This window comes from Mizuhopecten yessoensis, unplaced genomic scaffold, assembly GCF_002113885.1.
Source record: "Mizuhopecten yessoensis strain PY_sf001 unplaced genomic scaffold, ASM211388v2 scaffold9311, whole genome shotgun sequence".
NCBI lineage: Eukaryota > Metazoa > Mollusca > Bivalvia > Pectinida > Pectinidae > Mizuhopecten > Mizuhopecten yessoensis.
This window is the reverse complement of record NW_018407984.1, coordinates 55040-71439: the sequence shown is the minus strand read 5'-3', so window position 1 is coordinate 71439 and position 16400 is coordinate 55040. Positions and strand designations below refer to the sequence as shown.

Sequence of the window (16400 nt, the reverse complement as noted above, 5' to 3'; positions counted from 1 at the left end):
ATGATTTGTAATGTCTTAAAGTTGACCTGTACCCTAGGGCCCTGACAGTACATTTTGCATAAAAACACATGGTATAGAGAATGATTCTCTTAATAGATATGTCGTTCATCGATAAATACAGGATTTCTCTCACTGATCGTTGTTTCAAATATCCAAACAGAATGTTGCTAGATGTAATAACAAGGTTAAAAACGTGGGTATCTAGCATACCCTGCTGTAATTGTGTGTTGGTTTTACGGGACAATGAAATAGGGAATAACAAACGCGATGGAAACATTTTCACTGAAATATTGAAACGTTGTATGATGTTAAGAAGATATTTAATGAAAATGCAATCACAAAAACAACAAACTGCATCATGTAGTCAACTTGCCTTTTACAATGTATGGACATCAACAAACGGCATCATGTAGTCAACTTGCCTTTGACAATGTATGAACATCAACAAACTACATCATGTAGTCAACTTGCCTTTTACAATATATGAACATCAACAAACTGCATCAGGTAGTCAACTTGCCTATTACAATGTATGGACATCGACAAACTGCATCATGTAGTCAACTGGCCTTTTACAATGGATGGACATCAACAAACTGCATCATGAAGTCAACTTGCCTTTTACAATGTATGAACATCAACAAACTGCATCAGGTAGTCAACTTGCCTATTACAATGTATGGACATCAACAAACTGCATCATGTAGTCAACTTGCCTTTTACAATATATGAACATCAACAAACTGCATCATGTAGTCAACATGCCTTTTACAATGTATGGACATCAACAAACTGCATCATGTAATCATGCCTTTTACATTGTATGGACATTTATACCAAATGGTAAAATAATTACCAGAACTATGAAGAAAAGAAGCATCTATTTCAAAAGTTCGGCGTTGTTCACAAAGCAAAGTAATGCAAACAGACATTGTATCCATTGTTGACCCATGAGTGGTATAAAAGGTAGAAAAATAGAAAGAAAAGTCTATGTCTTCAGGTTCCGAAACATTACATGGAGATTATAGGGAAAGTAAATGAAAACAGGACACAATACATTTACTTGTCCTTACACTGGTATTTCATGTGAACATTGCTAGAAAGAGTACAAGAGTAAGAACAACCTCTAGAACTGGTTCCTCACACAATGGGTCACCTTAGTAACAATCGGCAGTCCTCACTTCAAACTAGTGTTTGTAGATAGAGAAAACAATACAAAATATACATTTTACTGAGCTGGTTTACTATTTCATCTAGTAAGGATTAATCAGTGGTACAAAAACAAAAGAATATGAAAAAGTCCTGTTCCTAATGTTCCAAACCTTATGTAGGATACAGCGAAAGGGAAATATTATGAGTATCACGATACCATTAGTGTCCTTCTTGTGAATTATATACAACTCAGACTCGCGGTTCTATATCAGCAGTGTTGCAGAGCTATTCCTACTGAATGTGTAACGTTTTAGAGTTGCTATTCGTATTAAATATTTCTGTCAACTGATAGCAGTTTAATGTATCGTTATCAATTACATTTATCTGAAACTATATGTCATAGGAAAATATGCCGAAAACAAAATACAATTTCTATCGAATAAAATGCATAAAAATTTGCATGGCATTCCGCTGTGGAAACTATCCAAACACCAATGACAAACGGTGCTACAAGTATTTTTACCCAATGGTTGACGCAATGAATATTTTCACGTCACCATGATACTGTAATATCTAAACATATTATTTGAATAGATATGTTACGCTTGTATATATCGTAAAGGCACGAGGCGATTTGAAATTAATTTTGTTTTAAATGTTAATATAATAAATGTATTTGGAACTAATTGAACAGCTAATTGACGCCAACAACCAGACGATTTGATGATAATTTCCGTTTCGTTTCTGTGAAATCACTTCAGTAGATTTTGTTTTAAACAACACTTTTATTTTCAAAATGCCTGCAATGACAGGCATATCGAATTACTTCAAATCCGCTTCAAAACAAAAAATTGTAATTCAAAAATACCAGAATCGGTCATGACTACGTGTTGATCAATCAAATTTAGTTTGGGCAAAAATCGATTCCATAAAATTTGACTTAAAATGCTAATTATACATTCAAATTGACTGCCATATTTGACTTAAAATTGTTTTCAAATAACAAAAAATGGTTACGATTATGCACTGATTATTCCCTCTAAGGTTCTGAGAATGGGTTCGGCAGATCTTTAGTCAAAATTTAAAATACGATATAATCGAAGATGTATTAAGCACATATTTTTTATGATTTGCATAATCTAAATTCGTATTTTTAAATGATCTTTTTTTGTAATGAGTTTTTGTTGGTTGTGGTCCCATGCGAGATTGGCCATGTTATCATTTAGCTAGATTTTGTTTACATGAATAACTTAATGTTTTAAGTACGTCTCATTATGAAGTGTTTTGTAGGTACATTTTCCTTTTACTGCGTTTATAATGTGTTTTGGATCATTTCAGACATCAGTTTTTATTGTTTTGGCTTTAAATACCACTGGTGAGTCCAAAAATAACATTAAAAACAATATGGCACAGGAAATGTTTTATTTGCTTACTGTATTATTACACTAAATCTGGTTCTTCCTTTTCATTTCCTAAATGAAAACATAAATTCTTAAGTATCAAATTTCGAAGTTCCAGCTCAAAACTTATTGTTTCATCGTCCAGCTGACAGCTAAGTTGTTTTGGGACGTTCATTTTGACAGATGTATCAGACGACAGTGGAACGTTCGTTAACGCTGAGGTGTGGACTTTTTTTAAAATATTAATTTACAGCATGCAAATTATGTATCAATAGTACATAAATAACACAGAAATTTTCATTTATTTGTGTTAAAATTCAAGTTTACTTTAAGATGCAGCTAATAAGCATCTAGGTCGGTCGTTCCGAGTGAGTAGTTTTTGTAGTGTATTACTACGCAGTGTGATCAGGTTACTATGTTTGACACCAGTTCCCACGTGCTGAGATTCTATGAACACCTGTGTTATGCATTTATGAATGTAATTGTTGTCAATGGGTCTAAGCATACAGAACGTAAATATTATAAAATATTTGTAAAAATCTTAACAAGTATGAAAAGAGGCCAAAGGGCCTTAGCGGTCACCTGAGTTATATCATAGGTACTGGTAGCTTTATTTTATTGTTTAGATGTGATGTGGAAATCAGCATGTAAACTAAGTGAAATACAATACTTGTCATGTCATCAAAGGATAAGAATTTTAAAATATTTGTAAATGTTCCCTTTGGGGCCCCGCTCTAACCCCTGTGAATGGGGCAGGAATTCCAAGTTTACAATTTGATACCGTCATCCACCAAAGATGATTCTGACCAGGTAAAAATAATTTCCAACAGAAAATTGTCAAAATATACCCAAAAGTGTTGTTTACCTAGATATAAACTATAGTAAACTTTACCCCCTCCCCAAGGGAGAACGGATAGCTCGGGGGTCCTGAAATTTACAATTTAAATAAAGCCCCTGATGATCTTTCCACCCATGCATAGAAAATGACAAGTACAGGACTCTGAGTCTGGGAGAAAAGATTTTTGAAAAATTGGTTAAATTTCCCTTTGGGGCCCCGCCCTGGCCCCTAGGGTTGGGGTAGGAATCCCAATTTTACAATTTAAAACCATCTTCCTTCAGGGATAATTCTCACCAAGTAAGAATAATTTCCAACAGAAAATTGTCAAAATATACCCAAAAGTGTTGTTTCCCAATATAAACTATAGTAAACTTTACCCCCTCCCCAAGGGAGAACGGATAGCTCGGGGGTCCTGAAATTTACAATTTAAATAAAGCCCCTGATGATCTTTCCATCCATGCAGAGAAAATGACTGTAATACCTCTGGGTCTGGAGAAGAAGATTTTTGAAATATTGGTTAATTTTCCCTTTTGGGCCCCGCCCTGGCCCCTAGGGTTGGGGTAGGAATCCCAATTTTACAATTTTGTAATGTCCGGTTTAATGTCAAAGTACTGTGTGAAGAAATTAACATGGAGTAATAATATACAGGAATATAATAAAAGATGTTTAGAATACAGGTACATGTATAGACAGGTTCCATCTCACGTTATACATAGGAATATGTCCCATTAAACAATGTTGAAAGTTCAGCCTTTAATGTTCAATTAGGACTACACTCTCTGCACGCATTGTGGGGACCAACATCTCAATTATCATTTCTTGCTTCTAAATATCCTACCAGCAATATCGTTTTTATATAGCTGAATCTGGATAATCCGGTCCATCCTCCATAAACCGGGATCACATAACCTAATGTGGAATGTACATTACCACCCCCTGCATCACGTAACCGGATGTTTAATGTACATTACCACCCCATGCATCACGTAACCCGATGTGGAATGTACATTACTAAATGAGAATCAACATCTTCCTAGTTTTATATCTTTAATCATAAGAGTGACTGATACCTGAAATGTGTATATACACAGTTCAATAGTAAATGATTAGTTATCTCCTCCCCGGGGACAAGTTTTTTAGAGAGTATACGAAGAAAACTTCAAACAAATTAAGAATAATGTTGAAAGCCTATGACGAACCCCCCAGGCCTTTAAAAACTCTTGAGTCTTTCCCGCTGTGAACTGTGGGCCTCCATCGGACGTCAAATCTTCTGGGATGCCAAATGTCACAAACGTCTCACGAAGTCGCTTAACAAGTCCCTCTGCACCTGATTCTGACTTATATACCATTGGCCAGTTTGAATACCCGTCAACAATAACTACATAGTCTTTATTGTTATATGTGAAGTAGTCGCTGCAAATCATCTGAAATGGGATATCTGGAGGAGTTGTGTCAGATGGGGGCTGCATAGGGTTTGACTTCGCTATCTGATGGCAGTGAACACACTGGTCTCTCACCCTGGCGTGTACATTGATACTTGGTCCAGGAATCACAGTGTAGAATAAACGAGATCAACGTCTTCAATCTTCAATCAATTCAACCTAACAAAGCACAAAAAGAGGACTATGATTTATTTTATTACAAAAGGCAAAGTTTTCTAATCCAATGACTAAGGTCAAAGGTCAAAGCATAGGTAACAGCAATTTATTTCGCATACTCTCAGACATGGAGGTGATTTAATTGCTTTTAAAAATCAGGTTGTTTAAGGTGAAAAAGTATAGACGTCAAGCCATGGACAAACGTGTTCAAAGGTACAGGTCAAAAGTTAATGATAAATTAATTTGATAAAAGATCTATGAAGATTTTCTTGACAAATAGCGACCGCAAGGACTAGAGACAACCAACGTATGAAGTATGTTATACAAAAGAATATTTCAACCGCCTGGGTGAGATAGGGAAATCTCAATCCGAGGGGGAAGACTCTTAAGTAAAGGCTTTTTAAGAATCTTCCCCGATGGTTGAGATCTCACCTCAAGGCAGTAAATGATTCGTTCTAACCCTGTCGACCCATTTAAATACATGTATTGCAATGATGACATTACAGGCTTAAATCTTTATGTCGTGACGTTAATACATTGATTTTGTGACGTAACACAATTGTTTAACGGTAGAATTATCCCGTCTCAACCTGAGGGTGAAACAAATATATCACAAACCGAGGAAACTGGTGTATTTGTATGTCTGCTTTCCAATTAATCTAACTGCTACCGGATAGTATTGCTGGTAGGTTGTGTTGCACCAGGTCTCTGGAGACTATTGATGCTTTGAGGGTATTCTATCTGTTGTGTGCTCCTGTTGTAGGATGCATGATACAGCCGACGTTCTCTTCGGATGGCGTCTTGTGGTATTGATCGCGAGTCACACTGATTGCTTAAAACCTGTCTGCAGTTGTAATCCTCCGTGTTAGGCTGGTTAATCATTTCCCCGTTGTGGCCTGTTTGCAGCATTAGAAAACAACAATGATTTATACAAATAGAGTTAAACAAATGCCTAGCATATAGTAGTCCGAATTATTCTGACGTTTCATCGACTTTTTTCATATCGGTCTGTCGTCGATTAACGTCAGAACTCCGGCCCTCTATAATATGCGGGAAATATGCGACCCGCGCTTGGAGCGCACTTCCAACTGATATTTTAGAAACAAATCGTCACTTTCACACACATGTCGCACATGGGTCGAAAGATCTATTCTATATGCACTAGGTGGTATCAATAACATGTTTCAAAGATCATTACGAAAAGTATTTTCCAACGTTTTCTATACCAACCCATGTTTTTAATGGAAATTAGGCCATGAGCAATGTCACATGACTTGACGAGATCTCGCGTTACCGAAGGTATTTTCCAACATTATGACGTAGGCCGGCGAGATTTAAGTCACGTGGCATTAGAAGGCGGGGCTATCAAAAAACTAGAGTAAAACAGAGTAGGTTTGAAAAAATGTGTTTTTAGTGATTGTATTGGTTGTTTGAGGCATGTTATGTATGTTCATCTTGTGCATAAAGAATAGATCTTTCGATCCATGTGCGACATGTGTGTGAAAGTGACGATTTGTTTCTAAAATATCAGTTTGAAGTGCGACCCGAGCGCGGGTCGCATATTTCCCGCATATTATAGAGGGCCGGAGTTCTGACGTTAATCGACGACAGACCTATATGAAAAAAGTCGATAAAACGTCAGAATAATTCGGACTAAGCATATAGAGGCATGAAACAGTTGAATTATAGACGTATTTATTTTCCATCTTTAAATTTAAACTGAATGTATCAGCTAAAGTATGTAATTTGATGAAATATATATTGATCAAGGTCAGAAGTAAAGTATATTAGATAGGGAACAATTAAAACAATGTATATATGTATCTACCAGTGAAGTTCGATTCATTGCTCTGCGTCCAACTACAATGTGTACCTTAATACTATAGCCATGACACCCCTGAACAGTGCTACTGATATACAAGTACGTCTTTACCTATCATACAAGACTTAATGAGCCTGACCTCTAAACATAATCGAATGGCGAACTGAGGCTGTGGGGTTCAGTCGATATTCATATACGTTTTTTTATAATTATTTTTCTATTTTTTTCTATTATAGTCCTTATATTAACCAGGATATGAATTCACATTAAATTATAACTACTTTGATCTCGGTTCAAGAGTCCTTCATAGGAACGACTGCAAGTAATGTCATATGGAGTGTACGAACCTGGAAAATAAAACAAGCATGTGTTTATATTTGTCTTAAACGGCAGGCTAGTGGTTAAGCTTTTGATAAGGAAAACAGACTAATAATCACCACTACTAATTTAGTAGCTACGTTATCATTTGTTTATATATACAACATGTTAATATGACAGAGAGCCAAACTAGCATTTATTTCTCCATGTCACATTTCAGTTATGACTGGCACGTAAAACTGACCTAAATGGCAAGTAAATGAAGCTCTATATTTTAACTGATTTAAAACAGGCTTAAATACAAAGGTTTATAAATTAGAATACTTCGGGGTACCATAATGGTATAACTATACCAAGAGATACGTACTATTGCGATTGTCTTGTTATCGTGTGTACCATATAGGTATAACTACGCCAAGAGATACGTACCATAGCGATTGTCTTGTTATCGTGTGTACCATATAGGTATAACTACACCAAGAAATACGTACCATAGCGATTGTCTCGTCATCGTGTGTACCATATAGGTATAACTACACCAAGAGATACGTACCATCGACGGCTGTCTCCCTACCAACTTTCAACGGATAGGTCTCTTCATCAACAGTACTACTGGAAAAATCTGAAATAAGAGACAAATATACGGATAAATACAATAATGCTCGAATAAACAAAAAGGACACAGGAACGTGTTAACATTGTGGCGGTGGTATAATTTTAGCATTATATCTGATGCGCTGTAGTATAAACAGTGTTAACATCAGAATACATACTGTCTGAAACAGCTGACATATCTATACTTTGCTACCCACCATTTGAGAGCAGTTCGTCACTGTAGAGTCCTACCGATATATCGTATCTTTGATTCCTACCATTTGAGGTCCACACATCACTGTCAAATGCAGCATATACAACTCTACGTTCTAACTCTCGAATCCAATCCGACGTGACTTTACGCGCTTACTTATCATTGGTTACCGACTTTCAACTCCCGAATCCAGCCGACATACCTGTTCTACAACTGAAGACAAGGTCCTCATTATATAATTCCTACTAACATATCGTCACTGACTGTTGAAAACAACACAGACATAGTAGTTATATGGGTACCTACTGCTAATTAACGACTTCCCCAATATATCCATTTCCCGAGACTTTCCATTACCACCATATCTTCTACCTGAAAAAAACCAACAGGTATAAATATGCATAGATCTAAATATAAGTTTCATAAGTAAAAATGACAGTATTGATCCAATATTGGCAATTCATCCAAACAAACAAATGTTGGTTGGATGCGTATTACTTATATAGACATATGGGCAAAGAGTAAAAACAACAGTGCACACAAAGACATTTGACAAATTTCCAGGGCGATCCGCCCCTTTATCAAGTCAGGAACATGAAAATTTACAAATCACAACATAAACCGAAGACAAACAGTCACCATGGAAGGGGTGACCTCAAAACCCCTCAGTTAGCGTGTACCTGAAGGCTAATTATTGTAAAAAAATCATTTTGACTACGTTAGGTCAAATAAATAAATAACAAAAATCTGAATAAATGTAGTGAAAATCTTTTGTGGTGGTTGTTCGTGTAAACACGGCGTGAAAAAAACGAGGTGTATATGTACGTCAAAATTGCGGAAGGGGTCATCCCCAATCGACCAAGTAGAAAACTGAGGTCAAAGAGGGACAATGTGGGGTTAATGCTACACAAACTGGATACAAGTTACTTGTTTTGAATACGAATTAATATCTTAGTTAGATGAAAAAGCACAAGAACCGCACTAAACATTTGTACCGCAAATTTCGTCATCCAAATTCAAATTCAAATTCAAAAACAATTGCGTCTACAGAAGCTCGCCCCCAAAGGACCACAGACAAATCCGTCCACAAATAAGTCGCCCCAAATAGTAGAAAAAAGCATAATAGAAAAAAAGAAGATAAACATCTTTATATCAAGTAAAGATAAATTGCAGAGTAGTAAACGTTAACGGTTTAACATAAAATGTGAAGCGAGGGTGATAAAAGCAATTTCTGCAGGGCCCCCAAATGAGTCTCCTCAAGGGGTCAAGTTAAGGGTACAGGCAGTGAGTCAGCAAGCCTGTAATTCCTGTAAGGCCCCCTCATAATAATAATAATAATAATATACAACATTTATATAGCGCCCTATATAATTTGTAAACTTACTCAAAAGCGCTTTACAACATATGAATAATAGTAATAGTTATAATTGTAGAACAAAAACAAAGGCAGTGAGCCAGCACTCCTGCAATCTCTGCAGGGGCTCTGCACTAGAAATCCTACTGATATATTGGTACTTCGTTTCCTACTATGGGATGTCCTCTCGCCGATTGTGGAGTCTAACATTTATATACTTGATATTGTTGTACCTACCGCTGGATCTCAAATCATTGTGAGGTCTAATATCTATATACTTGATATTGTTGTACCTACCGCTCGATCTCAAATCATTGTGAGGTCTAATATCTATATACTTGATATTGTTGTACCTACCGCTGGATCTTAAATCATTGTGAGGTCTAATAACTATATACTTGCTATTGTTGTACCTATCGCTGGATCTCAAATCATTGTGAGGTCTAATAACTATATACTCGATAGTGTTGTACCTACCGCTGGATCTCAAATCATTGTGAGGTCTAATAACGATATACTTGATATTGTTGTATCTACCGCTGGATCTCAAATCATTGTGAGGTCTAATAACTATATACTTGATATTGTTGTACCTACCGGTGGATCTCAAATCATTATGAGGTCTAATAACTATATACTTGATATTGTTGTATCTACCGCTGGATCTTAAATCATTGTGAGGTCTAATAACTATATACCTGATATTGTTGTACCTACCGCTGGATCTTAAATCATTGTGAGGTCTAATAACTATATACCTGATATTGTTGTACCTACCGCTGGATCTCAAATCATTATGAGGTCTAACAACTATATACTTGATATTGTTGTACCTACCGCTGGATCTCAAATCATTGTGAGGTCTAATAACTATATACTTGCTATTGTTGTACCTACCGCTGGATCTCAAATCAAGGTGAGGTTTTAATGGCTTTGTTTCATCAGGATCTTTACTGTCACTTTCAGTACCTGCAAAAAACCCCAGGGAAATAAATAATATCATATATAAGACACTGGAATACTTAAATTACCTTCATTTCACCAACTTTAACTCCGACACTGTCACAACACATGTCTTATTTTGTGGTTTAAGGTTACGAATAATGTCATATGTATGATTCAATGTCACAAATAAGATCACATTTATGGATCAAGGTCACAAATAAGATCATATATATGGATCAAGGTCACAAATAAGATCACATTTATGGATCAAGGTCACAAATCATATGGAGACCAGCTAGTCATTACGAAGTCCTTCTGATTTACCAGTAGTCTATACCTACCATACAATACTGGGTCGTCACTGTCGTGTTCCTTATATAGACATATGTACTTTTGAACTAATAATCGGATACCGCCCTGCGACTGCAGATATCAGTCGACAAACATATACAATTTTTTTATATTTAAGACCAGATGGTCACGGTAAATCCTTCTGATATATTAATACTTTATCCCTGTCGTTAGAGGTCGACCTTTCATGTTGATTCTCCCACCCTTCACATGCGTGTCTCTCGTTTCCCCCGGGAAAGATCAGCTTGTCACCCTTAGGGGGATAGCCTCCTGCCGATTACCACGTGTTCAAATGTGACGTCATTAAAATGCACCACCAGTGTAATTGTGACATCATCAAAAGTGAATGACGATATTCATTCTCCATGTGTTTTTGTTCACAAACTTACGAGACTACTGTCGGAGGAATAGTAACTGAAATAATAGGATAGGAGAAACATAATCATCCCTTACCTTGAGGGTATAACAGAGAAATATCCTACCCTTGGGGTGATTTTTGTTGGTTGTCTAACCCTCGGTAGAGCCTTAGACAACCAAAGAATCACCCCTCGCGTAGAAGATTTCTCTGTCACACCATCAAGGTGGGGAAGAGTTGTATCAATCCAGCAGTCGAACCTGTACATTGTTGGTCACAATCGCAGTAGAATTCGTCACTGTTAAATCTCATTTATGTATTGGTAGTTCGATTCTTACGATGGGTTGTTGTCTGGTCATTTTGGAGTCTAATATTTATATAACTGATATCTTGGTACCTACCGTTGGATTGCGACTCAAAGTCACGTTTTAATGGCCTTGTTTCATCAGGACCTTTAACGTCACGTGCAGTAACTGAAAAATACAGGTATGTTTGTATAGACATATTTACAGATACAACACATTTGATTACTACAAGTTCCTACATGTAACCGACCTTAAATGTTTCACACAGAACCAAATGTTTCTCATTGAAGACGAAAATCACTAACTAACTAAATAATAAGAAGTAAGAATATGCAAAGATGAATAAAATGATATGGTAGGTACTGTAGAGTAATGTTTTATTTATAGTTCAAGTTCACGAACAAAGTCATATTTATGGTCAAGGTCACTGGGAAGTCCTTCTGATAAACCTGTACTTAAATCCCTACCAAAACAAGTCGACTCGTCACTTTGGAGTCTTGTATTAATGTATCTTTCTGTGGTACCTTCTGCTGTATCTTGGCTTATGGGCAACCTTCTGGATGATACTTTAGACTTTAACGACCTTCCTGCTTTCACAATATGTAGTTATAATACCAGGGGCAGTTATGACCACTAAACGGTAGTCTGTTGGGTCATATAAGCATTTTCTTATAACCCAATAATCAACCGAAACATTTCTACTGTATAAAGTGAATTCACATTAGTTCTTACTTTGGTCTTGTTGTGAAAGACGTGGATATATATGAAGACTGTCGTTATTTTGATTATTAGAATCTGAAAAAAAAAGAATTAAAAATATCATTAAATGTGTTGTGATCGGTATGAGTTGTCTTAAATAAAAGCTTAACAAAGATTACTAGTATGTAAGATGATATAATTACCAATACTAAGTAGGCAAGTAAAAATCTGAACTTAGGTAGCATGAATAAGTCTCTCTGTTTTGTTTCCATATATATCTAAATGAAATCCTAAAAAAGCATTGATATGATAAAACAAGAAATGACTTGAATACTTTAAATTGCTGAAGGAACAAAAATAAACAAGTAGAAAATGTCTGTAAGACGTAAATGCCCCCGCTGCCATGTGAAATTAGTTTCAGTGGTCTATAAAAAGTTACAACCACTTTGATCTTGATACACTGAAACCTGCACACACACAAGGTACTACACTTAAAGTTGATTAGTTGATTTTAATATTCATATGTTTTTTTCTGTATGTTATTACCATCCTGAAACACAAGGATGTCAGAGGTATACCCATACTTGAGCTTTATAAAAAGTTTGACCAAAATCCGTGAAAGAATGAAGTTGCTAAGTGTTTAAATTGAATCAGTTGATGATTTTCCATATATAGCAACAGCGACCTTGGCCTTGACCTTGGAACCCTGAAACAGAAGGATGTTAGACGTATACCCATATTTGACCTTTGTATACAGTTTGACCAAAATCCGTGAAAGAATGAAGTTGCTAAGTGTTTAAATTGAATCAGTTGATGATTTTCTATATATAGCAAGTGTGACCTTGGCCTTGACCTTGGATCTCTGAAACACAACGATGTGGGAAGTGTACTCATGCTTGACCTTTGCATAAAGTTTGACCAATTTCTGTGAAAGAATGAAGTTGCTAAGTGTTTACAATGAATCGGGACGGGACGGGACGCGACGGACATGGGTAACACTATATGCCCCCCCCCCCCCCCATTTTATGGAGGGTTGTACCTTTGTATAAAGTTTGACCAAAATCTTTTAAAGAATGAAGATGCTAAGTGTTTACATTGAATCGGGACGGGACGCGACGGGACGGGTGTTTACATTGAATCGGGACGCCATGGGACGGGACGGACATGGGCAACACTATATGCCCCTCCATTTTATGGCGGGGGCATACAAAAGCCCATACCAACGCCGACCGACTGTGCAAGGAGTCAGAACGGTTTCTCATTTGAGCAGATTCTACATATACAAGGGTCATTTAAAAACTTCCGTCACAAGTGTCAGGAATCACATGTTTGATGTAGATAGTTTGACCTTTCTTTGCAATCCTTCGAGTAACCCCCTAAGCAGAAACGCACGCTATCCAGTACGTAAACACGGTAATCTCCCCTTGGTATACTGGCAAGACACTGTAAGATTTTATCGCCTAGAGCACTCCTAGAGGCATACTGATTCATAGGTAAATGAAACAGGTAGAAGTTACTAGGAGGTGGTGAATAGAGTAGGTATTCAATCTGTACAACCTTCTCTTGCTTCAAAAACGCAGCATACAAAATTTCCTCGACGCATTTTTATAAATGCATTTACATAAGAATCTTGGTGTTTCCGAAACTTATGTATTTTTACAGAGTTTACGCATTTCAAAAGTAAAATTATTAACCGATAGAGCGTTACCTGCTCAACACCAAAAAACCCTCCCAGAGGCATTCCAACTGATAGCTTACAATGTGAAGTTAACAGGCTCCTAAGTGCCTCTTTGGCATCCAACACCAGGCATGTTTACAGTACTGGAGTTGATAGGTTTGAACTGTTTTTGCTTTGCAGATCCTACCAACTAGGCAGTCTTTGGCCTCCTACATTACACACTGTTGTTGAGTTTATTGCATGGCTGACCTCACAGGGGTTCCCCCTTCAACGGTGAACTCATATGTAACAGGCATAAGATTTAAATAAAAGATTAGTGGTTGTATAAATGTAACCCAGATTTTTATTATCAACAAAATGTTGATCGGCATGACTAGGTTAGATGAAAATGCCAACAGTCGTCACCTATCTTCAAATACTACCTGTTATTTGTGGCTAAGCTTATGAGGCAACCTCAGCCGCTTTTTCCATAGCTTTCTATGGTTTCATGCAAGTGGGTAAGTTTGTTGTTGCTAAGCATGCTTTAATGGCACATAACATTGAAGTTTGTGATTGGGATGGAATGCTCAAGTTGAAACTTCCTCATTCAAAAACAGACTAGGAAGGGAGGGGTGTGATTATCGAATTGCAAAAAACTGATAGGTCCATTTGTCTAGTGCAACTTGCTAAAATAAGTTCTGGCGGTCTGAATACAGGTTCCTGGTGTGTTGTTCTGCCATTTTAACAGTGTTCCAGTTACTAGGTATCAATTTTCGGCAGTACTGAAAAAATCTTTGAAAGCCATTTGGTTACACACACATAGTTACAAATCACATTATTTTAGGATAGATGCAGCTACATTGGCATCCATGAAAGGGTTTTAAGCTGATAGAATTAAAGAAAGTGGTCGATAAGAGTACAGAGCGTTCAAGAGTTACATCAGGATTCCAACTGACAAATTATTGTAATACTTGTCTATGTTACATATGGCTTACTCTAAGCTTAAGTTACAGATATCAACAAAACAGTTTCGGTTTTGGGTTCATCGATCATAAGGCGAGCTTTTTGTCATGCCCGAGATTTCCATATGGATGTCGCCATATTACGCACATATTTGTTTGAGTAGGTGATCCTCATGTTGTAAATTTTGGCAAGAATTTTTGATACAGTGGTTGTGTCTTATCCAGCATGGACATTTGAACGTTGTGAACATTTTACATATTTCCCTGTTTTATTTGCAATTATTTGATATTGCAATTTCGACTATTGATCTTGCACAGGGGTTTGTTCTCCTGGTCTCATGAAGCTTTGTTTTTAAAAATATGTAGTTTGAACAACCTTGTAAGTGTTCAGTGAACTGGACCAGATATTTCCCATTGCATGTGCCCACACATTTTTTGTATTTTTTCATACATTTCTGTTGGTACTGTGACAACATGTTGGGGCAACAAAATGTGCTAACGTTTGGAATTTAAAATGACATTTTCATATTAATACTTAACAACCTTTATAGGTGAAATTTTCTTTTCCCAGTTTCCATTTAATTCTAGCTGTTATGAGGGCGAAGCCATGGCAATCATATGCCAAAAGTAATATTATTAATAATATCAAGTAATAATTTCAGCTCTTAACTTGATATTCTTGTGTTTGTCTTATATTTGTATCTATGTATCAGCAGTGTGGAGGAAGTAAATGGCAGGTAAATGCAAATGAGTTTTTACATATAACTAAAATCCTCTCGAAACTGGGAGACAATGCAGATACCCGACACTGATGGGAGCAATACAAAATATAAACATGCAGAGTATATTCAATTTTATCTCCATATTTAGATTCAAAATGACAAAAGTAACAAAATTAAGCTACAAATTGAAGAAAAACAAAGCATGCGTTCGTAATACATTGTTATTACCGTCACGACTCAGAGTTGTTGTTCCGGAATTGCTTCCTCTTCTACCAAAAACTGTAATTAAAAGATAAGGTCATATTAATTATTTCATAAACATTAATATCAACAGGTAATATGGGAATTTTGTATTGTAGCCTCAACGCATTACAAAACTTCGTTACAATAATAATAATAAAAACTTTGCTTATTTTATAACAATTATAAAACAAGTTATATCAACTCATATTAATCATTGTTGTTGGTTCCGATGTTAGCACGCGGGGGCCTTACTGGAGTAGGAAACCAGAGTGTTCGGAGGAAACCTACGAGGTCGGGCAGGTGACCCAATACGTTTTCACGTCCGATCAAAATTGAATCCCGGCCACCTTGGTGAGAGGCAAGTGTACTATCCACTGAGCCATCCGACCATCCTATCATATCTTTGCGACGAAAACGTATTTGTGATTTTACAATTCCGTTAAATGAATGTGTAGGATAAAAATATGTTTTGTGTAGGAGTTGGTGAGTGCCCCGTCTCACTGCAGTGTCTTCCCGAAAGTCAGAATTTGTTCTTGTATTGGAATTGTTATTTCTTAAGTACGTGTGATCATTGCATGAATCATGTCTCTAAGTTCAGTACATACACATTCCCCAGTAGCGCGTGATATCGGGTTGCTGACATATCATCGTCACGCACGTGTACTATTTGTACCCGTTGTAACCATACTTTCCACTACGGCATTGAAAATTGATGCCCGATACGCAATACGGAAAAGACGACACGAAAATACGACAAGAAAAACATGTGTATAACAAAAGGTAGATAAGTTATTTAAATCCAGTCGTGCGAGAGCTATTTGGCTAAATAAGAGTTCTGCTTTGACACAGCATCATCTTAAGTCAACTCAAT

At 36.6% G+C, this 16400-nt stretch overlaps 1 protein-coding gene across 1 annotated transcript in view; it reads right to left on the bottom strand.

Moving 5' to 3' along the window:
- Window positions 1-4423: 4423 nt before the first annotated feature.
- Window positions 4424-16400, bottom strand: part of LOC110457798 — a 34947-nt gene continuing 22970 nt past the window's right edge. The window contains exons 14-22 of the mRNA XM_021509209.1: window positions 15515-15565; window positions 11979-12041; window positions 11343-11414; window positions 10188-10259; window positions 8243-8308; window positions 7682-7750; window positions 7092-7157; window positions 5640-5884; window positions 4424-4991 (exon numbers count right to left, since the gene is read on the bottom strand). Of these exons, the coding sequence (XP_021364884.1) occupies window positions 5655-5884; window positions 7092-7157; window positions 7682-7750; window positions 8243-8308; window positions 10188-10259; window positions 11343-11414; window positions 11979-12041; window positions 15515-15565 (689 nt within the window). The 3' untranslated portion in view covers window positions 4424-4991; window positions 5640-5654. The remainder of the gene's footprint in view (window positions 4992-5639; window positions 5885-7091; window positions 7158-7681; window positions 7751-8242; window positions 8309-10187; window positions 10260-11342; window positions 11415-11978; window positions 12042-15514; window positions 15566-16400) is intronic.